This window comes from Schistocerca americana, chromosome X (assembly GCF_021461395.2).
Source record: "Schistocerca americana isolate TAMUIC-IGC-003095 chromosome X, iqSchAmer2.1, whole genome shotgun sequence".
Classification (NCBI taxonomy): domain Eukaryota; kingdom Metazoa; phylum Arthropoda; class Insecta; order Orthoptera; family Acrididae; genus Schistocerca; species Schistocerca americana.
The window spans coordinates 594,999,823-595,021,217 of NC_060130.1; the positions used below are offsets into that span (position 1 = coordinate 594,999,823).

Here is a 21,395-nt window from a genome sequence, read left to right on the forward strand (position 1 = left end):
CACTGTAATGATCAGTACCAAGAACCCTGGTATGTCAGTGTTGTCTAAAATCTTTCAGTATTACTGTGATTTGAAAGTCTCTGCATAGGTAATTGATGCTGTTGTCAATTTTTTTACTATAACACAGATATATGCCACAGAGCATAAAGAATTCCTAGCCTACAATAGATCCACAAACTCATGTGTAAACAACTATTATTAGTAACGTAACCTGAAGGCTTACAAGGAGGCCAACTAACTAAATAACTTATTTACGTACTTACTGATTAACTATGTAATCACAAGGTGGTTACAGTCCACTGCATACTATGGCCAATATGCTTCATTCATGTGCATAACTGACAATCAGTGGCTTTGAAAGGATGTGTTCCCTAATAAAAAGTGCCCCCATGTGTGACCTATTGTCCCTTACAGTTTGCCATTGAGATCCTGAAACCCTGTACAAATTCTATAAACATATTTTAATAAATGTGGAGGATTCGCATATTAGAGATTGATCATTTTTGCATGAGGTACTCAGTATTACTACTCAGCAACAAATTCCCCTGATATAAGAATGAATGAAAATATGACTACAGATATTTCTATTATAATACCAGTAAATTATTTTGCCCTGTAAGCTGATGAGTCTATTATTTATTTTCCTTGTCCTTGGTCATAACGTCTGCCGTGGTCATCCACATGTGCGCAAATATATCACTAAAGATGTTTAATGATAACTTGAAATGAAGTAATAATTCATCTGAAGTTTTGAGTATTTGTGAACTTTGTTATAGAAAATTACATAATAAACAAAGACCGTGGCGGCTCGTCAGTATACATTCTGAGTGTTCACAGATTTTTAGATACAGACAAATTTGAGAGTGTGAAATTAATAGCATCAGCTGTAGAACAGTTATGCTTATCAACAAGTTTATCCAGCTACACCCACTATCAATAATTATAATAACAACAACAACAACAGTAGTAGTAGTAGCAGTAGTAGTAGTAGTTGTTGTTGTTGTAGTAGTAATAATAATAATAATAATAATAATAATAATAATAATAATATGCATAACTTATCTGACAAAAGAAAGAATTGTTTTCATGAATTTTGTTGTTTTGTACATAATTAAGTACAGTTTAGGCCAATAAAGAAATAATTTGTAAGCTTTCACAACTCTCCATTTTGCATTTTTGTGTAAGAGGGAGTTTTCATGATTTTCCATTTTTTTCAGACAAATGTACAAGATCCCTAGCAGATGTATTAGTTCATGAATTTACTTCTGGGCTGAAAATCAGATATTCTCATGCTGCACCCACACAATTTGTGCTAACTGTACACTTCCGTGTTAAATGTTCGCCAATAGTCACACTTATTTGATTTCATAACTCTCTCAATCATAGGATCTGTTCTTGGAGGCCCTAGTTCTTCTGCAGCTAACTTTTCCTGGTAATCTACTTTTCTGTTCCCAGAGTGAGATTTTCGCTCTGCAGCAGTGTGTGCACTGATATGAAATTTCCTGGCAGATTAAAGCTGTGTGCTGGACCGAGATTTGAACTTGGGACCTTTGCCTTCCATGGGAAAGTGCTCTACCGACTGAGCTACCCAAGCACAACTCACGACCATTCCTTAAAGCTATATTTTTGCGTTAGCATTTAAAATAGATTCAACGTAGTTCAGGTTTACGCTGCACATGAAAGCCGAATTTTGCACAGTAAACAACCAACTCCAAACACAAAGTGCCATTTGTGGAAATGATTAAATTCGAGTAGTAATGTCTACCAACATGATCACTTGACTAGAATACAAATCAGGTGCTGAGATCCATAAGGGCCTAAAGCACACTGCTGTTGATCCCACATTTAAGTGAATATCAGAGAAACCAGTAAGACAGCTTGTCATGACTTTTCGTATATACAATGTGGGCCTACTGCACATATAAACCTGACTCACCATAATTTCAACTGATTTCAGAAGCATGAATAAATGCTACAGTTTAACAGTCGACAGTGATATACTTTAGGCCCTTATGATTCTCAGCGCCTCAAATGGATTACCATGTGATAAAATTCATAACTTAGTATACTGTAACTCATTCAGAAACCCACAAAATAGGTTTACTGTCAGTACAACTTTAACATATGCTGATGTCCAATCTAATTTTACTACAGTATATAGTGAGTGAATTAGCATATCTTGCGAGTGTGCTGTCATCTAGCAGAATGTATGCCAAGCAAACAGGGATAGAACTGTGCCGGTGTGCTACCACCTGCTGGCACTGACGTAAACTTCTAGTTGAGTAGTGACAAGGGCTAGCTGTGCATGTCATGAACTGTGCACATTATGTTATCAAATCCATATGTATTTGGCCCGTAAGGCAATTACATCATGTGAGTTTGCACATACCCAAAAGCTCCTTAAAACATGCACAAATGAAGGTGTGCTTGCGACCCTGATGCCAAGTTTCACGGAGTCTAGAGGAGCAGTAGCGCGGAAGATTTATGTGCTGTATCTTTCAGGTGCAGCATCTGTGTTATGTTTAACAGCATTCAAAGAAAAATAAACAATAAATCCACAAGGTATTGAAAGTAAGGGTGTTCACATGCTCTTGTGCTCTTACACAGCAGCCACCATTGAATAAAGGTTAAACTGAATGAGGTATCGAAGCTTTCTGTTTTTACTTCTGTTGCAACATACTGGCAGATTAAAACTGTGTGCCAGACTGGGCCTCAAACCTGGGATTTTTGCCTGTATACCTCAATTGTTGGATGTTTGTGTTAACAATGTGTATCATTTGTTGTTGTTGTTGTTGTTGTTGTTGTTGCATTTTCACATAGCTGTCAAAGTACGTGTTGTAATTTACTTTTAGTATGGTTGTATGTTGGCTCCTATTTTGTGTTTTTTCTCCCCATTATGATGTACTAAATTTATGCTCATTGATACTGCCAGAGAGAGAGAGAGAGAGAGAGAGAGAGAGAGAGAGAGAGAGAGAGAGAGAGAGATTGAGTTGTTGCCTTTACTCCTTAAATCATTTGTATTCCACGAAGAATACTTTATCATAGTTATACTGTCTAAATATTTTGCTCACTAAATCCTTCATGCAAATATACCACAATAGCTCTTCTGATGGGCCTTCAGCATCATTAGCTATTTCATATATATCTTCAATTCTCAATCAATCAACAACTGTTTGTGCCCTTTTATCTTTGATTACAGTTTTCGGATACATTGTATGTGTACTAGCTTCAAGAGATATGTGAGTGCAGACTTTCTCAGCATATTCCAATGATAAAATCTTCTTGAGTGATCAGCTCAGTGGTGGCGATGTCTTGTTGCAATGTTTCAATGAGTTTTATACTTGTCATCTACAGGTGAAGAAGAGTCAGGGTGCTGTGTGCCACTTATGTATATAGTCGCTGGACTGCTGACTTCTTCTGTGGCTGGGCCAAACATATGCTTCTGGAAGAGGGCAGTGCACCAGTGGTTTGGGCACCAAGGCCCAGTATCTGTCCGCTCTGTCTGCGAACACTGCTGCCTTCATAATAGACCATTCTTGTTTTAGTGTTGCAATTGCAGAATCCCACACTGTGCTGAATTGAAACTCGATATCCCAGGTTATTAGGTTGTTGTTGGGACATATTTCTATCACCTCTTTGACAATCGAGTTTCAGAATGTGTTGGCACTGCAGTTATTCAAAATCGAAGTTGTGTTCCTGACATGGAGAGAGCTGGATGTGCCAACAATTTCCGTGCTGTCGAAAGGCCTAAATGTTGCTCCAGTTTGAATAACAATACTGAAACATGACATCATCAGCAGTGTCAAGCAAGTCGTTTGTGGACACCCATTGGAGGCCACTGGAGAAGTGAGAAGGGAGACGTGCACAGCCCCTGACAAAGTAAGAATACTGAAGAACATCATTTCAGCAGTGGAACACAGGGCACTATGGGCTTTACTGTCCCTACATGATGACAAGGATATAGTGGTCTTCGCAGCATACAAAGGCAATGTAACTGTATTACTGAAGTCAGAAGATTACTGGCAGAAGATTGACACTTTATTGCAAGATCTGGCACTCAACAACTGGGGAAGGATGCAACAACATATATGGCATGGAAGACAATCGATCTGCTCAGGAATTCAGGACTGAACAGGATCGCCATCAGATGACTTTAAGCCAGGGTACCAGCGCCACCACAACTGTATGCCCTCCCAAAAATACTCAAGAAGGGAGTTCCACTGCGGCCTGTAATAAACGCCATAAACTTGCTGACATATGGGACAGCCAAACATCTAGCACAGCTGGTAACATCTCTCATGGGTCACTGTCCACACCATGTTGAGAACTCAACAGAATTTGTGAAAGTGCTCCAAGGATTACTTGTGGATGAGGAGGAGTCACTAGTCAGCATTGATATTGCATCACGTTTCACCAGTGTACCACTGGAAGATTGCTTAGTTTTACTTGAGGACCAGTTTGATGAGGACAGTCAAAATCTTTTGATATGTACTAGCCATCGCCTTTTTCAGATGTGGTGGAAAATCCTATGAGCAAATAGATAGGGTTGCTATGGGTACCCCATTAGCTCCAGGTATGGCTAATCTATGCATGAGACACTTAAAGGATGTAGTACTCAATACTGCCTGCCTAGAACCAAAGGAATTCTACAGATATGTAAATGACATCTTTGTGGTGTGGCCAAAGGCAGAGTGAACTTGTAAGAGTTCCTGTGTCATCACAGTGATATACACGACAGCATCAAATTCACTATGGAGACAGAAGAGAATCTAAGCCTACTCTTCTTAGATATTTTGTCAAGAGAAGACTGGACGCCACATTGAGACACTTGGTCTGCAGGAAAAAGACTCACACAGACATTTTCCTTAATGCTCTGAGTTGCTACAATCCAACACAATGCAACTCGAAAGTAACCATGTCAGTACATAGAGCCAGGCCCATCTGCAACAGGAAGAGGTTGCCTGCAGGAAACTTGGCACCAATAAGATGTGCCTTACAGACTGAGAAGAGGGGGGAGGACAAACTACCAGAAGAAGAACCAAAACATGTGGCATTCTGGCCATATGCAGGCACAGACAGCCAAGATCATGAGAATAATGGGGAAACATCAAATGAAGACCATTGTTCATGCAACGTGGAAAATTAAGAACAGGCTTTGCTTGACCAAAGACTGGTTAGGGCTGGGTATTTACAGTATTGAGTCAAATGTAGGATGCAGTACATCAGATGGACATGATGATGTACCTCATAGCACTGTACGGAGCACATTAGAAGCGTTCAACGGGGGCAGACAGACAAGTCCACAGTGGCAGAGTATAGAATCAGTGGGGAACACACCTTTGATTTTGAATGACTGAAGAAGCTATGAAACACTAACAGATTCTGGGATGCAGTTGTCAAAGAGGTGACAGAAATAGGTCTGCCCAACAACCTAATAAACCAGGATAGTGGGTTTCAACTCAGCACAATGTGAAATTCTGCAGTTGTGAAAATATGACAGAAAAACTCTGTTCTGAAGGTGTCATTATCTGTGGACGGAATGTACAGACATTGGGACTCGACGCCCACACCACAACTGCACATTGCTCCCCCACCACGAGCTGCACTGCATTCCCCAACCACAGGTGAGGCACACTCTTCTGGAAGCATGTGATTGGCCTGGCTGCAGAAGAGGTCAGCAGTCCAATGGCTATATAAGGAACTCGGAACACACCATTCCATCACTTCATCTCAAGATAATGGGTATGAAACTCCCTGAAACAATGCGACAAGATGAGGCCACCACTTGGCTGATCATGTGAGAGAAGATATTATTAGCTTCAAGAGAATTATAGTGAGTTTCAAATTGACCACATATTCCTTAACAGTTCAGAATTCCCCCTTGAACAATTTTCTGATGGCAGTAATTCATGTGGAACAAAGAATTTTATGATTGAATGGTATTCCAGTTTGTCCATTTGAACAACATGTACTGCATGACAGCTATAAAATGCAGATCAAATTGGCACTTCAAACAGCACAACATGCTAAAAAAAAAGTTTTGCATATCAGTGTCATTTCTCTGCAAGGCTGTTTAATTTTTGCCTTCTACTCATACAGTTAATATTTCAATCTCTGCTTGTCACCTCATACTATACTAGTTTGTAGCTGACCTCTGACCCTCTCTGTCAGTGAAAACTATATTTTGTTACTAGTGGCATTTCTGAATATAAGACTCAATGCCTTCCCTCTCCTAAGACCACCCAACTTCATTACTGAAATATGCTAATGTTAAACACAATTGTTTCAGATATACATGATCATATCAGACTTTTATTTCATATGTCTTTGCTGTTTCTTGTAATTCAGTAAAACATTACATTGTTGATACATACTCATTTTGACAATTCAGGTACATTAAAAACTTGATTTTTAGAGATAGATGATTGAGTAGTCTTATGAGAGTAAATAGTATATAATATCAAGTTGACATCCCTTTATCAAACTCTGTCTAAGATGACAAGATTAATGACTTAACTATGTTTCAATATAATAATTTATTACCTGACAGTTACTTAAATTGGCAATATGTCCATTTTTAATGAAATGTGTTCAGTTGTGGCTCTGCTGAGGAGGATGTCATCAGGAGAAATGAAATTGGCATTCTACGGATTGGAGTGTGGAATTTCAGATCCCTTAATTGGGGCGTTAGGTTAGAAAATTGGAAAAGTGAAATGGATAGGTTGAAGTTGGATAGAGTGTAAATCAGTGAAGGAACGGGAGTTCTGGTCACGTGGTACAGGATTATAAATACAAAGTCAAACAGGGTAATGCAGACATGGGTTTAGTAATGAATAGAAAATAGTAATGTGGGTAAGAAACTATGAACAGCATAGTGAATGCATTATCATAGCAAAGGTATACACAAAGCCCACACCTACCACAGTAGTAAAAGTTTACATGCCAACTTGCTCCACAGATGAAGAGGAGGCTGAAGATATGTGTGATGAGGTAAAAGAAATTATTCGGGTAGTTGAAGGAGATGAAAATTCAATTGTTATGGGGGACTGAAATTCAATAATAGGAAAAGAAAGAGAAGGAAAAATAGTAGGTGAATGTGTACTTGGGGAAAGGAATGAAAGAGGAAGCTGCCTGGTAGAGTTTTGCACAGGGCATAATTTTATCATTGCTAACAGTTGGTTTAAGAACCATAAAGGAGGTTGTATACATGAAAGAGATCTGGAGACACTGGAAGGTTTCAGATTAATTATATAATGTGTAAATAGAGATTTAGGAACCAGATTCAGATGTGGACTCTGGCCACAATTTATTGATTATGAACTGTAGATTAAAATTGAAGACATTGGAAAAAGGTAGGAAATTAAGGAGATGAGACCTGGAAAAGTTGAAAGAACCAGAGGTTGTTGAGAGCTTCAGGATGGAGCATCAGGCAACAGTTGGCTAGAAAAACAGAAAGGAATACAATAGAAGGTGAATTGGTAGCTTTAACAGATGAAATAGTGAAGGAAGCAGAAGATCAAATAGGTAAAAAGACAAGGCCTAGTATGAATCCGTGGATAACATAAGAGATACTGACTTTAATTGATGAAAGGAGAAAATTTAAATATGCAGCAAGTAAAGCAGGTGAAAGGGAATACAAGCATCTAAAAAATGAGATCAACAGGAAGTGCAAAATTGCTAAGCAGGAATGACTAGAGGACAAGTGTAAGGATTTAGAAGCATATTTCCATAGAGGAAATATATATACCACCTACAGGAAAATTAAAGATGCCTTTGGGCAAAAGAGAAGCACCTGTATGAATATCAAGAGCTCAGATGGTAAACCAGTCCCAAGCAAATAAGGGCGAGCTGAAAGGTGGAAGGAGTATACAGAGGATCTATACAAGGGAGATGAACTTGAAAGCAATATTATAGAAATGGGAGAGGGTGTAGAAGAGAATGAGATGGGAGATAGGAGACTGCGAGAAGAATTCGACAAGGCTCTGAAAGATCTAAATTGAAACACGGCCCTGATAGTAGACAAGATACTGTCAGAGCTACTGATAGCCTTAAGAAAGCCAGCTATGACAAAACTCCCCCATCTGGTGTGCAAGATGTTTGAGACAGTCAAAATACCCTCAGGCTTCAAGAAGAATGTAGTAATTCCAATTCCAAAGAAAGCAGTTGCTGACAGGTGTGAAAACTACTGATCTATCAGTTTAATAAGTCATGGTTGCAAGATACTAACAAGAGTTCTGTACAGATGAATGGAAAAACTGGTAGAAGCAGACCTCAAGGAAGATCAATTTAGATTTCGGAGAAATATAGGAACACGTGAGTCAATACTGACTCTACGACTTACCTTAGAAGACAGGTTAAGGAAAGGCAAACCTACGTTTATAGCATTTGTAGACTTGTAGAAAGCTTTTGACAGTGTTGACTGGAATACTCTCTTTGAAATCCTGAAGGTAGCAGCGGTAAAATACAGGGAATGAAAGGATGTTTACAACTTGTACAGTAACCAAAGGGCAGTAATAAGAGTCAAAGGGCATGAAAGGGAAGCAGTGGGTAAGAAGGGAGTGAGACAGGGCTGTAGCCTATCTCCAATGCTATTCAATGTGTACATTGAACAAGGAGTAAAGGAAACCAAAGAAAAATTTGGAGTAGGGCTTAAAGTTCAGGGAGAAGAAATACAAGTGTTGAGGTTTGCCAATGACATTGCAATTCTGTCAGAGACAGCAAAGAACTTGGAAGAGCAATTGAACAGAATGGACACTGTTTTGAAAGGAGGGTATAAGATGATCATCAACAAAAGCAAAATCAGGTGATGGTAAGGGAATCAGATTAGGAAACAAGTCACCTAAAGTAGTAGAGGAGTTTTGTTATTGCACAAAAAAATAAATGATGATGACTGAAGTACAGAGGATATAAAATGTAGACTGCCAATGGCAAGAAAAGCATTTCTGAAGAAGAGAAAGCTGTTAACATCAAATATAGATTTAAGTGTTAGGAAATCTTTTTTGAAGGTATTTGTCTCTAGTGTAGCCACGTAAGGAGGTGAAACGTGGATGATCAACAGTTTAGATAAAAAGAGAATAGAAGCTGTCGAAATGTGGTGCTACAGAAGAATGCTGAAGATTAGATGGGTCGATCATGTAACTAATGAGGACGTACTGAGTAGAACTGGGGAAATTTGTGGCACAATTTGACCAAAGGAAGGGATCTGTTGGTAGGGCACATTCTGAGGCATCAAGGGATCACCAATTTAGTATTGGAAAGCAGTGTGAGGGGTAAAAATTGTAGAGGGAGACCAAGAGATGAATACAGTAAGCAGCAGAAAGATGTAGGTTGCAGCAGTTATTCGGAGATGAAGAGGCTCTCACAGGATAGAGTAGCATGGAATGGAGAGCTGCATCAAAAAAGTCTTCAGACTGAAGACCACAAAAAAAAGTCGCTCTCCTGAAGAAATATATGCCCAGTAATATCAGTAGCATCTAACTTGAATATGATGATGTGCTACATTTACATCAGTACTCCACAACCCATCTGACAGTGTGTGCTAGAGGATACTGCTGGTACCACTAACTGATCTCTCTCCCCCCCCCCCCCCTCCCCTTCCCTGTTCCAGTCATGAATGATGTATGGGAAGAATGATTGTTGGTAAGTCTCTGTATTAGCAGTAATTTCTCAACTTTTCTCATCACGATCTTTTCCCGAGATGTATTTGGGAGGGAGTAATATGGTATCTGACTCTCTCTCAAAATTTCAATGATAAACCACTCCATGATTCCCAACATCTCTTTCGTAGCATATGCCACTGGTGTTTGCTGAGCATCTCTGTAACACTCTCACACTGAGTAAACAATCTTGAACAAAATGAACTGCTTGTTGTTATATCTTCTCTCTCTCTCTCTCTCTCTCTCTCTCTCTCTCTCTCTCTCTCTCTCTCCCCCTCCCTCCCTCCTCCCCCCCCCCTCTCCACCACCACCACCACCACCACCACCACCACCACACCACCACCATCACCGCCACCACCACTACTCCTACCTGGGAAGGGTCCCAGATTTGTGAACAACACTCAAGAATTACATTTCCTTACGATTCTTCCTATGAATCTGTCTGGCATCTGCTTTTCCTACTATTTGTTTTATATGTTAATTCCACTTAAGATCGCTCTGAATAGTTACTCCTGGATATTTGATGGTAGATACTGTTTCCAACAATTTTCATCAATAGTGTCATTGTACAGTAGTGGATTTATTTTCCTATGTATGTGCAATATGTTACATTTATTCATCAACCCTCTGCAGATCATTCTGCAAATCAGTACAGTCTTAAAGGGCATCTTACTAGAGCATTTGTATATCATAAACAGTAACAGTCATATCACACTTCCTTGGGATACTGCAGAAATTACCTTTAAATCTGTAAATCTTTTTCATTAAGAGTGCCATATAGAGTTCTGTGTATAAGTACATCCTGGATCCAGTTGCAAGTCTGGACCGATACTCGGTAGCTCATAGTTTTTTCACTAGATGGCAGTGTGGGACAGTGTCAAATGCCTTCCTGAAGTCAAGGAACAGAGCATCAACCTGAGCTACAGCACTATGGATCTCATGGAGGAACAGAGCAAGCTGAGTTTTGCAAGATCTCTGTGGAATCCATGTTGATTTTTATAGAGGAGATTTTTCTTCTCCAAAGACGTTACAACAGGTTGACATCAACAGTACAGGCCTCTAATTATGTGCATCTGCCCTATGACCCTTTGTAAACATGGGGATGACCTGCACTTTTTTTCCAGTTGCTAAGTGCCCATCGTTGCTCGAAAAAACTACAACAAACTGCTGCTGGAAGGGGAGCAAGTTCTTTCGTATAATCTTTGCAGAATCTTACAGGTATCTGGTCCTGATGTCTTTCCACTATTAAGCACTTGTACTTGATCTTCTATTCGTCAGTTGGTTACCTCAATATCTGCCTTTTTGACATTCATATGATGATTGAAAGAGGAACCATATTGTGATTGTCTGCAGTGAAACAATCTTGGAAGACTGAATTCTGTATTTTGGCCTTCTCTCTATCATCTTCCATTTTGCTGTCAGTAAGGTCACTGAGTGACTGAATAGATGATTTTGAACTGCTTACTGAATTTGTATAAGACCAAAGCCTCTTAAAAATGTTAGTCAGATCAGTTGACAAAATTTTACTTCTAAAGTCATTGAACACTTGTCTCATCGGTTCAGATTTTTGTTGGGCAGCTAGGTTTTGATTTGTCTTGAATCTGTGATGAAGCTCTCTTTGTTTATGTAGCAGTTTTCTAACATGACCATTAAACCACAGTGGATCTTTCCAATCCCTTGTGACCTTGCTCAGAACATACTTGTCTAAGGCATATTGAATGAGGCTTTTGAATTTTTTTCGGTTCGTGTTCCACAGCTTCATCCTCAGCACTGAATATTTTATGTTGACTACTTAGATACTATGCAATTTGTATCCTGTCACTCTTGTTGAGAAAAAATATTTTCCTGTCTTTCTTAATATTCCTTGTAATAATTTTAACTAACATAGTAAGAAGGCAAGAGTGATACTAGCTGTTTTTACTGATTCCTTTTAATACTCATAGTCATAGTCGCTATCATGGCCTTATCATCACTGATACCTTCCTCTATGTTATCTGATTCGCTAAGTTCAGGTCTGTCTTTTGCAACTAGGTCTAGGACATTACCTTCACAACTTGGTTCCCTTATTATCTGGTTGAAGTAAATCTCAGATAAGACATTCAGAATAATGTCACACAAATCCCTGTCTCTGGCACCTGTCTGGATAGAATTATTTTCTCAGTCTAGGCCTTGCAAGTTGAAGTCACCCCTATTATAAGAGAACGATCAGGAAAATTATTAACGATGTTCTGCAAATTGTCTCTGAAGTCCTCTGCCACTAAATTTCCTGGCCCAGGTGATCTGTAAGAGCATCTGATTACCATTTTTGACTGACCTTTGGTGCTTAACTTCACCTAGATTAATCTGCATTCATAATCCGTTGTAACCTCGCTACATAGTATTGAATTCTTTACTGCAATAAATATTCTGCCATCATTGGTGAATAACCTATCCTTGCCATAAATATTACAATCTGGCCTTACAATTACATTGCCATTCACTTCCGGTTTCAACCAACTTTCTGTTCCCAATACTATGTGGGCATTATAACCTTCAATAAACAATATTAATTCTGGGACCTTTCCTTGGATGCTCCTGCATTTTACTAATACCATATCAACCTTTTCTATATCTAGTACGTGAGGACAAGCATTTCCTGAGAGCATTCTGGCCGATGTCTCTTTGAGTTTGGCTGGCTATTCGTCACACATACTCCACTACCCAAATATCCATTTCCTGCATGTAGTGCATGCCTGACCTGTTAAGGAAATTCCTGCTGTTCTCCACTCGATAGAGAAGATTGAGAAATTAGCACTTGATACTGCTGCAGAGTCATCTGAGCCTCTGGTTTAGACCTTTCATCCTACTCCAAACCAGAGGACCACGATCAGACTTGGATGCGATACTACAAATAGTGCTAGTTACCTTCACCAAATCAGCCTTCTGCTAACATGTGCCATTATTTGCAGCTGGTTGCACCCAGTGTGCTCGATAGCCACCGTCAGAGCTTCTTCCACATCTCAGACAAGGCCCCCACGGCAAACATTGTGAGTTTGCAATGTCATTCTTTCCCACCCTGCCTGCTATTTCCCCAAGAGGCTTAGTTAGCCACCTAATGTTGGAGCTCTCAGTGTTTAACATGTTTGCCCTTTGCCCTTCTCCAGATTGGGCAGGAAAATTAGAGAGGGGGGGGGGGGGGGGGGAGGGGGGGAGCATATTAAAGACAAAATGTTGTAAGAAACAGAATTTGTGGCTAATCTTTTAAGCTTTTTGTTCACTTTTTAAGGGAAATTAGTGAATCTCCTTGCCCTATCATTGAATAGTCCATCTCCTTCATGTAGAGTAAGTTGGTGTATACAGTCTTCCGTTATTTTTTGGGACAGTTTAAGGCAATAACTAAACAAAATATTACATTAATGCATAATGTGTGTAGCCTTTTACCAGTTTTCAAAACTACAGCTAATGTAAGTATTATTTAATAGTCTGATTTTTTTTTTTTTTTTTTTTTACTGCCTCAGATTTGATATGTAGCTGGGGACTCATTAATTGTGCAGGAATTAAGTAATTTAAAATTTGACACATTATTTATTTGTTGTATTGTCATTGCCTAGTTCATCAGGTTACCTGTCTCAAATTTAGATATTTGGTGCATAGCTTTAAAAAAAATGAAAAATTTTCCAGCATAAAATATTGAATGGAAAAAGATCTTTTTCCGCAAAGTAGAAATAGCCTTGTAACAGATGTTGAGCATAAGGTTAATGGGGCAGTTTAGTACATGAAACAGAGAAACAAACTGAATTAGCAATCTTAATGGTGCCACCCACACAACTGTATTACTGTGAAATGGAAATCCGAAATACAACGAAAACAAAACTTAAAAATACAGTTGATAAACTGGAAATCCTAAAAAGGGCATGCAGGCTAAGTGTAATATATGAAGTAAGAATAATTCAGATTAATTTCAAAATTGTTAATTACTTTGTTTTTATAGAATGTTATCTTTCATAATATAATGGAGGACCACTTGATTGATGTTTCTATGTTACGTCATTTGTGTTCTTATTCTTACAATATTTTTCTGTTTGTTTCAGTTTATGGGAACATCACACCACAAGCTAGACAGGTAATATGACTGCTCAAGATAATATACACTGCCTGACAAAGAAAGTGAAGCTCCTTGAAGGGGAGGGACAAATGAAATGTTGAAGGTTGATAGAGCAGGCATTGTCATTTCAGGGATTACAAAATTGAGTCAAATTTATAAAGAACTTGGCAGTATGAGCTCATTTGTTAGTACGACATGGCGCCACCTCTGGGCTGGATGCATGCACTAATTTTGCTGGGAAGGGTGTTGTAAAGCCATTGTACCCACTCCTGAGACAAGCTGCTCCACCACTCTAGTAACAGGTCCTTGATATCCCGGATGCTAGCACTGGGACGGAGTTGATGTCTGTGCTTGTCCCACATAGGTTCTATTGGGGACAGAATGGGGATCTTGCTGACCATGGGAGTATCTCAACATCACGCAGACAGTTCATAGCCATGTGTGAATGAGCATTGTCCTGTTGAAGAATGACCATGATACTGTCACATGAGAGGTAACACATGAGAGCACAGGATGTCCATGATGTACTGTGTTGCCAGGATTCCCTCACTCACTACCCACCCTGATCTCTGATAGATCCCCACATCATGACATGAGGAGTAACACTGTTGTGCCTCTTGAAAACAGTGAGAGAATGGGACCCTTCATCAAGCTGTCTCAGTACTCACTGATGATGTTCATCCAGTGTAGAGGAGAACCGCAATTGATGGCTGAACACGCCGCAATATCACCAGCAGTCCATGCTTTCTGATCACAGCACCAGTCCAAATACAGCCATTTGTATTGTGTTGTTAACGACCACCTACCCACGGCTCCATAATGCTCTAGTCTGACTGCTGGTAGTATCTGGAAAATGGTGCAGGATGACACAGACTGTTGCAATGTTGTCCTCAGATGTCAGGTGCAGATGCCAAGGTGCTATGATGTGTTTGGTGCACAGTGCAGTGCTTCTCTTTTGTGATGGTCAGGTGTGGCTGATCAGTATCTGTAAGATGAGTGTGCCTGCTCTCACATCCCCATGCAGTGTAACATCACACCACTGTCACATCCAGATACTCCACAAAGCTGAATATTGTGCAATTTGATCAGCTGGCCAGATTGAGACCCAGAGTGAGACCCTCTTCAACTCTCTCAGGTGTTGATAATTCTGTCTTGTATGAGTAAGTGGGATCTCCATCTTTTACAGTAATCACTCAGTATCTGATGTTGTTCACAACCCTTCTATACCCTACCAGGCACAGTAGCAACAATAATGTACTCTGGTGGCCATTCTACCTGTCACAGAGAATTGCAACTGTAATTATTTACATACCCATTGACTGACTGTACGTGTACAATATGTGACCACGTCTTCTGGGTGCGTCACTTTTTTTGCAGGCAGTGCAGGTGTACCATTAAGGATGAATAAATCACTTAAAATACTTTGCTCTATTTCGTGTGTGTTACTTCTGCAGTGACTTTTTGCAGTGAACCTCATAAATTTAGTGGTACATGTTAAGAAACAAATATAAGAATTGCAGACAAACCTTGATACAAAATATTTTATTTGTTTTGCTCTAATACACTGACAGAAAAAAAAATTATCGCATTGCCAAGGAGGAGTTGTGCGACACGGTTGAAAGTTTGTAGGTATGTTCCTACATCCAAAAGATGATGTCATTTCAAATTTTGCACCAGTCACATAAGATTGATGCTAGTAGTGCCACTACGAGGATGTAAATCAAGTTTGCTGTAAACACATGCTGTAATGGTCATCAGGCAGCAAAGACACCATCATCAACACCTCAACGGGTTTGAACGAGATCAAATAATAGGGTGACAAGAAGCTGGATCCCTCTGCAATATTGCAGAAAGACATGACAGGAATGTAGCCACTGTACATGACTGCTGGCAGTCATGATCAAAATAATGTACGGTCACAAGAAGAGTCTGCTCTGAATGGCCACATTGTTGTACCGAGAGGGAAGACCATCGTGTTCAGCGTATGGCTGTGGCATATCATTCTGCATCTGCAGTAGCAATTTCGGTAGCAGCAGTCACCACAGTGACACAACAAACTGTTACAAATCGGTTTCTTAAAGGACAGGTCTGAGCTCAGATGCTCTGTAGTGTGCATTCTACGGACCCCAAACCACCACCATTTGCGATGTAAGTGATGTCAAGGGAGAGCTTGTTAGAGGGCAGGGTGGAGGTCAGTTGGGTTTTCTGATAAAAGCAGGTTTTTTTTCGGTGCCAGTGATGGCTGTGTGTTGGCTAGGAGGAGGCCAGTTGAGACCTGCAACCGACCTGTCATTGTGCTAGACACACTGGACCTGCACCTGTAGGTATGGTCTGGGGTGTGATTTCGCATGATAGCAGGAGCACTCTAGTGGTTATCCCATGCACCCTGACTGAAAATTTGTACATCAGTCTAGTGATTCAACCTGTTGTACTGCCATTCATGAACTGGCACATCGTACTGCAACTGCAGCAGTAATCTGAGCAGCAGTTGGCATCACAGTGTTGAGGACAGATTCACTCATTTACATTTAACAGAATATTAACATCATTGCTATTTTTTTAATTATGGTAGTACTTTGAAAAAATTAGTTTTGGTAAAAAAATGCTTTTTTGTTTATTTTTGTTAAAGAAATTTCGACAATTGACTCTAGATTTGTATTTATTATGATATACATTCAAATAGCATAAATTTCTTTCAAAAAGTTTTGCGTGACTGTGGTCCCTCATGAAGGAAAAATATGAAAACCAAATGGTGTTTTCACATCAAGGCAAATCCTCAAATCCTACATTTTTTCTTGCAGGCTTGAATTGAGCAAAAAGTGTGTAATAATTCTTAGGTTGGAAGCTTTATAATTCAGACTGCCAGTGATAAATGGAAAAAAAATTATCATATCTGTGTAGATTTTATCAGAAAGTAATTGATTTTTGGCAAAAAAAAAAAAAAAAAAAAAAAGTACTGGAATAGTTTTGTGTAATAACTGGAAAAATTCACTTTTCATCTTGAGGGTTAGAGAAAAAAGAAAGCTTATCCTGTTAAGAGACATTTGAAAAATGCAGGAATGTTGTTCTGAAATTGGTCTTAATAGCTTAAGAAACAAGCATGCATTCAAAAGGAGAACTGGCTTACTCATTGTAGCTTTTGATATGGTTCCAGTATCACTGCAAAATGTGCTAGACTGTTGGTTGAGGCAGACTGACTGTTTAGGCATTTAGGAAGGTTACCATACCAAAGCACACTCAACACCATTATTTGAAGTGGCACTATATCAGAATAGCATTTTGCGGGGAATAGGATGTTGTAGAGTTAAGTGAAAAATCTAATTGTTGGTTCATTGGCACAAGAAAAAGGCTGTTGGAGGATCTTAATTAATATGATCTGATGCAGACTATGTATTTTTGCAACCAGGGTGCAGGGGAACAGTAGCACAACTATAGACAATATTTTTATTCATTCTTCATTACTAGATGGGCATTCTGTTAGTAAAAGGGTGACTGGCCTTTCAGACAGTGATGCACAAATTTTAACACTAAAAGGTGTTTATACTTGAACAAATGTTATATATAATTATAGACTATGTAGAAAAGCTAATCCAACAGCAGTAGAGGGTTTTTTAAAACCTCGTTAATGAACAATAGTGGCAGGATGTTTATAGCGCCAATAATATAGATGACAAATATGCCTTCCTTAACACATTTCTCATGCTCTTTAAAAGTTGCTTTCCATTAGAACATTCTAAACAGGGTACTAGCAGTAAGCGGCAGCCTGGGTGTCTGACTAGTGGGACAAGGATATTGTGTAGAACAAAGTGGAAATTATATCAAAATGTTAGAAGTAGTCACACTTGAGCTAGAGTAACCCATTACAAACAGTATTGTAAAGTGCTTAAAATGTTGTTATGAAGGCAAAGAGCATGTGGTACGCAAATAGAATAGCTAATTCACAGGATAAAATTAAAACCATATGGTCAGTCTTGAAGGAAGTGTCTGGTCAGCAGCACAAGGTCAGCGATGTAAAGTCGGTTCTTAGTAACTTGTACAAAATAAGTTTTTATTTAATTCACCAGCAATGCTCAGAAAGTGATCGTTAAATACTGTACATATATACGACTGATCAGTAACTTTAATAACAGACAGCAGAAGGTCATTCTGCACAGTGTTGACAATGGCTATGATGTGGGGTCTGAGTGGGACCAGTTAAATGGGGGGGGGTTTGCCCCAGGGTCAGTGCTGGAGCTGCTCCTGTTCCTTACTTATATAAATTTGAGGGATAAAGGGACGAAACTACAGGGTCATCAGTCCCACAAAATAGCAAAAATAATATTGAGGAAATACTGAAATAAACATTCTCAGTGTTCTGTTGTACCACTAGAAATACATTTGCATGGTCATATTCAGGTGTCCTGTGCAGTGATTTGCTGATAAAAGTAAACCCAGCAGGCCCCATGTTGATTTACTTGTATGTGAAGATAAAGTGCCACATTTGGTGGATTTCATATTTGTGTTTGTGTAATATTAGAGAGACTTACAGAGAAAAGAGAAGGTGTTGTATGAGTATCAAGAGTTCAGTGGCAAGCCACTACTAAGCAAAGAAGGGAAAGCTGAAAAGTGGAAAGAATATGTAGAACACCTATATACATGAAACAAACTTGAGAACAATATAATAGACAGAGAAGAGGAGTTGTGTGAAAACGAAGTGGGAGGTGTGGTACTCTGAGAGAGACATAAATGGAAACAAGGCTCTATGAGTAGATAACATTCCTCCAGAATTATTGAGATCCTTGTGAGAACCAGCCATGACAATGTTATTCAATCTGGTGTGTGAGATCTTAGACAGACTTCAGGAAGAATGTAATAATTCCAATTCCAAAGGAGGCAGGTGCTGACAGGTGTGATAATATCAAGTCATCAGTGTAATAAGCCATGGATGCAAAATATTGACATGAATTACTTACAGGAGAATGGAAAAACTGGTAGAAGCCTACCTCACGAAAGAGTCCTAAGACTTGTCCTCGAAGATACATTGAAGAAAGGCAAACATACATATAGAGAAAGGTTTGGGCAATTTTTACTGGACTACACTCTTTGAAATTTTGAAGGTAACAGAGATAACAAACAGGAAGTGAAGGATTGTTTTTAACTTGTACAGAAACGAGACTTTAGTTTAAAGAATTGAAGTACCTGAAAGGAACGCCATAGTTCAGGAGGGAGTGAGGCATGGTTGTACTCTATCCTTGATGTTATTCGGTCTGTACAGTGAGCAAGCTGTGATGAAAACTGAGGAGAAATTTGAAAAGGGAATTACGATTAAGGGAGAAGGAAATAAAAATTTCGAGGTTTGCCATTGATATTGTAATTCTGGCAGAGATGGCAAAGGACTAGGAAGAGCAGTTGAGTGGAGTGACTAGAATCTTGAGAACAGATTATATTATGAGCATCAGTAACGCTAAAAGAAGGGTAATGGAATGTAATTAGATTAAATAAGGCAATGTTGAGGGCATTAGATGAAGAAATGAGACACTAAAAGTATAGTACATGAGTTTTTCTGTTTGGGTGGCAAACTAACTGATGGTGCCTCAAGTGCAAAGGATATAAAAAGAAGACAGGCAACAGTGAGAAAAGCATTTTTAAACGAGAGGAAATTGTAATCTAATATTTTTAGTGTCACAAAGTATTTTCTTGAGTTATTTGTCTGAAGAATAGCCTTTAATGGAAGTGAAACATTGCTGATAAGCAGTACAAAGAAGGAGAGAATAGACACTTTTGAAATATGATGCAAACTCCTGACAGTTAGATGGGTAGATTGAATAACAAATCAGGTGGTGCAGATCAAATTAGGGAAAAAAGAAATTTATGCCACGATTTAACTAAAAGACGGACCAGTTGATAGGACACATCCTGAGCCATAAATTAAATTTGATAATAGAAGGAAATATATGCATTGAGGATGATGGGAGAGGAGGGGTGGAGGGGGGGGGGTGGTATATCTCATATAATTTTAACCTTATATGTGAAAGATTAGTTTCAGAGCTTGTTTCATGTGTTCTATTATATACCCTTTGTTTTATTCCTGCTTTTACTACATATTCTTCATGTGCTTCATTGGTATGTTTTTTTTTTTTAATTCTGTGAAAATACTAAGTTCATTTTGTTACATGGTTAATTGTAGGCTCACTGACACTACCTGGAGGATGTAGTTAGTAAGTAAGAGGAAGTAAAGAACTTAACACCTGCATTTGGACAATTATTCCTCTGCTGAATTGTTGAAACCAAAATGTTTGTTTATTACTTTTCTGTACTATCATTATATGCTACAGGTAGACATGACTAATGTGTATCTTTTCTGCAGGCATCACTGCCACCAGACTACAGTTCTCGACTATCATCTTTATCAGCATACAGTGCCAGTTCTGGGCCTGGAGGAGCTGGTGGATTGGAGGGTCAACGTCCTAGTGAGAGCTCATCTGAGAGTGAACAGCATGCACCCAGTACACGCAAGGATAAAGACAAACGAACCAGTAATGTCCTCAGCAAACTGTTCCGTCAGAAACGTGCTACACATCTTTGAGTGTTATTTGTGGTGAAGTGCACTGCCAGTTTCCATGTGGACGGCTTAAGCCGAGGCAAACTTAATAGTAGTGTTATGGAGAAAAGTGCAGCTATGGTCTCATTAGTACGGCTAATGTGACTTAATATTTTAACAGTGACCTTTATTTTGATATTTATCATGTTACCTTCACAGGTGTTAGGTCAACAAATGTCTCTCCTAAATTGTAAATAGAAGTGAGTGCAGCTACTGGTAAAAAATGGAAAGAGGCAATCATACACCCCCCTCAACATATTGCAAACAGTGGGCAAACATGGTGCTTTATTATTTTAATATGTTGAGGAAAGATTTATATACATAAGAAAATTTCAGTTGGCTAGAAGTAGTGTCATACTTTCTTCTGTCATTCTATTTCTGTAATAAAAATAAATTATGAATGTGTTCATAACTTAAATCTTAGCTACATCCTTCTTTCACTACGTGATGTGAAAGTATTTTTGTAAGCACCTCTTTTGTTTCTGGGAAAGTCAACATCACAGAGCCCTACAAGATAATCTTTATTGGGACCTGTATAATTACAGTTGTAAACTGGACTTACTAAAATATTTATTATCAAATGATCTGTAATTTCTTTTCATCTAAATTTTATGGCATGTGATTTTCTGATACCACTTTTCAAGCAGAACTGAGTACTTCTGTGATAATGTTACATATTTTTCTTTCACTCTTTCTTTCCTTAAACTCTCTGAGGTAACAGACAGTTTACGAAAAGTTATAGGTGATGTAATTAAATATTTGTAAGAAAAATGTAATCACTGCAAATACATTTTTTATTTCTTAGGATTGTCTTGACAGTATTGACACATTATTGACATTTGTAATGCCGTAGTAAGGACTTGAAAAGAACCCCCATGAAATAACAAAATATGTTTACCAAAAACTCTATGTGAATAAGAAATGGTAACCTTAATATATGCCATTTGCTACATTATCTCTGTTACGCGTAACCATGCCCCACCCATCTTTCCCCCCAATCCCCTTAGAGTACTTATAGATACAGCATTTTGGCAGCTCGCACAATGATTGAATGCTAATTTTGTAAAATATGTTC

The 21,395-nt window shown here is 38.8% G+C and overlaps 1 protein-coding gene across 1 annotated transcript in view; it reads left to right on the forward strand.

The window, feature by feature from the left end:
• LOC124556669 (spectrin beta chain, non-erythrocytic 1) overlaps positions 1-21,124 on the forward strand; it is a 309,565-nt gene extending 288,441 nt beyond the window's left edge. The window contains exons 68-69 of the mRNA XM_047130637.1: positions 13,727-13,758; positions 20,087-21,124. Of these exons, the coding sequence (XP_046986593.1) occupies positions 13,727-13,758; positions 20,087-20,305 (251 nt within the window). The 3' untranslated portion in view covers positions 20,306-21,124. The remainder of the gene's footprint in view (positions 1-13,726; positions 13,759-20,086) is intronic.
• The last annotated feature ends 271 nt before the right edge of the window (positions 21,125-21,395 follow it).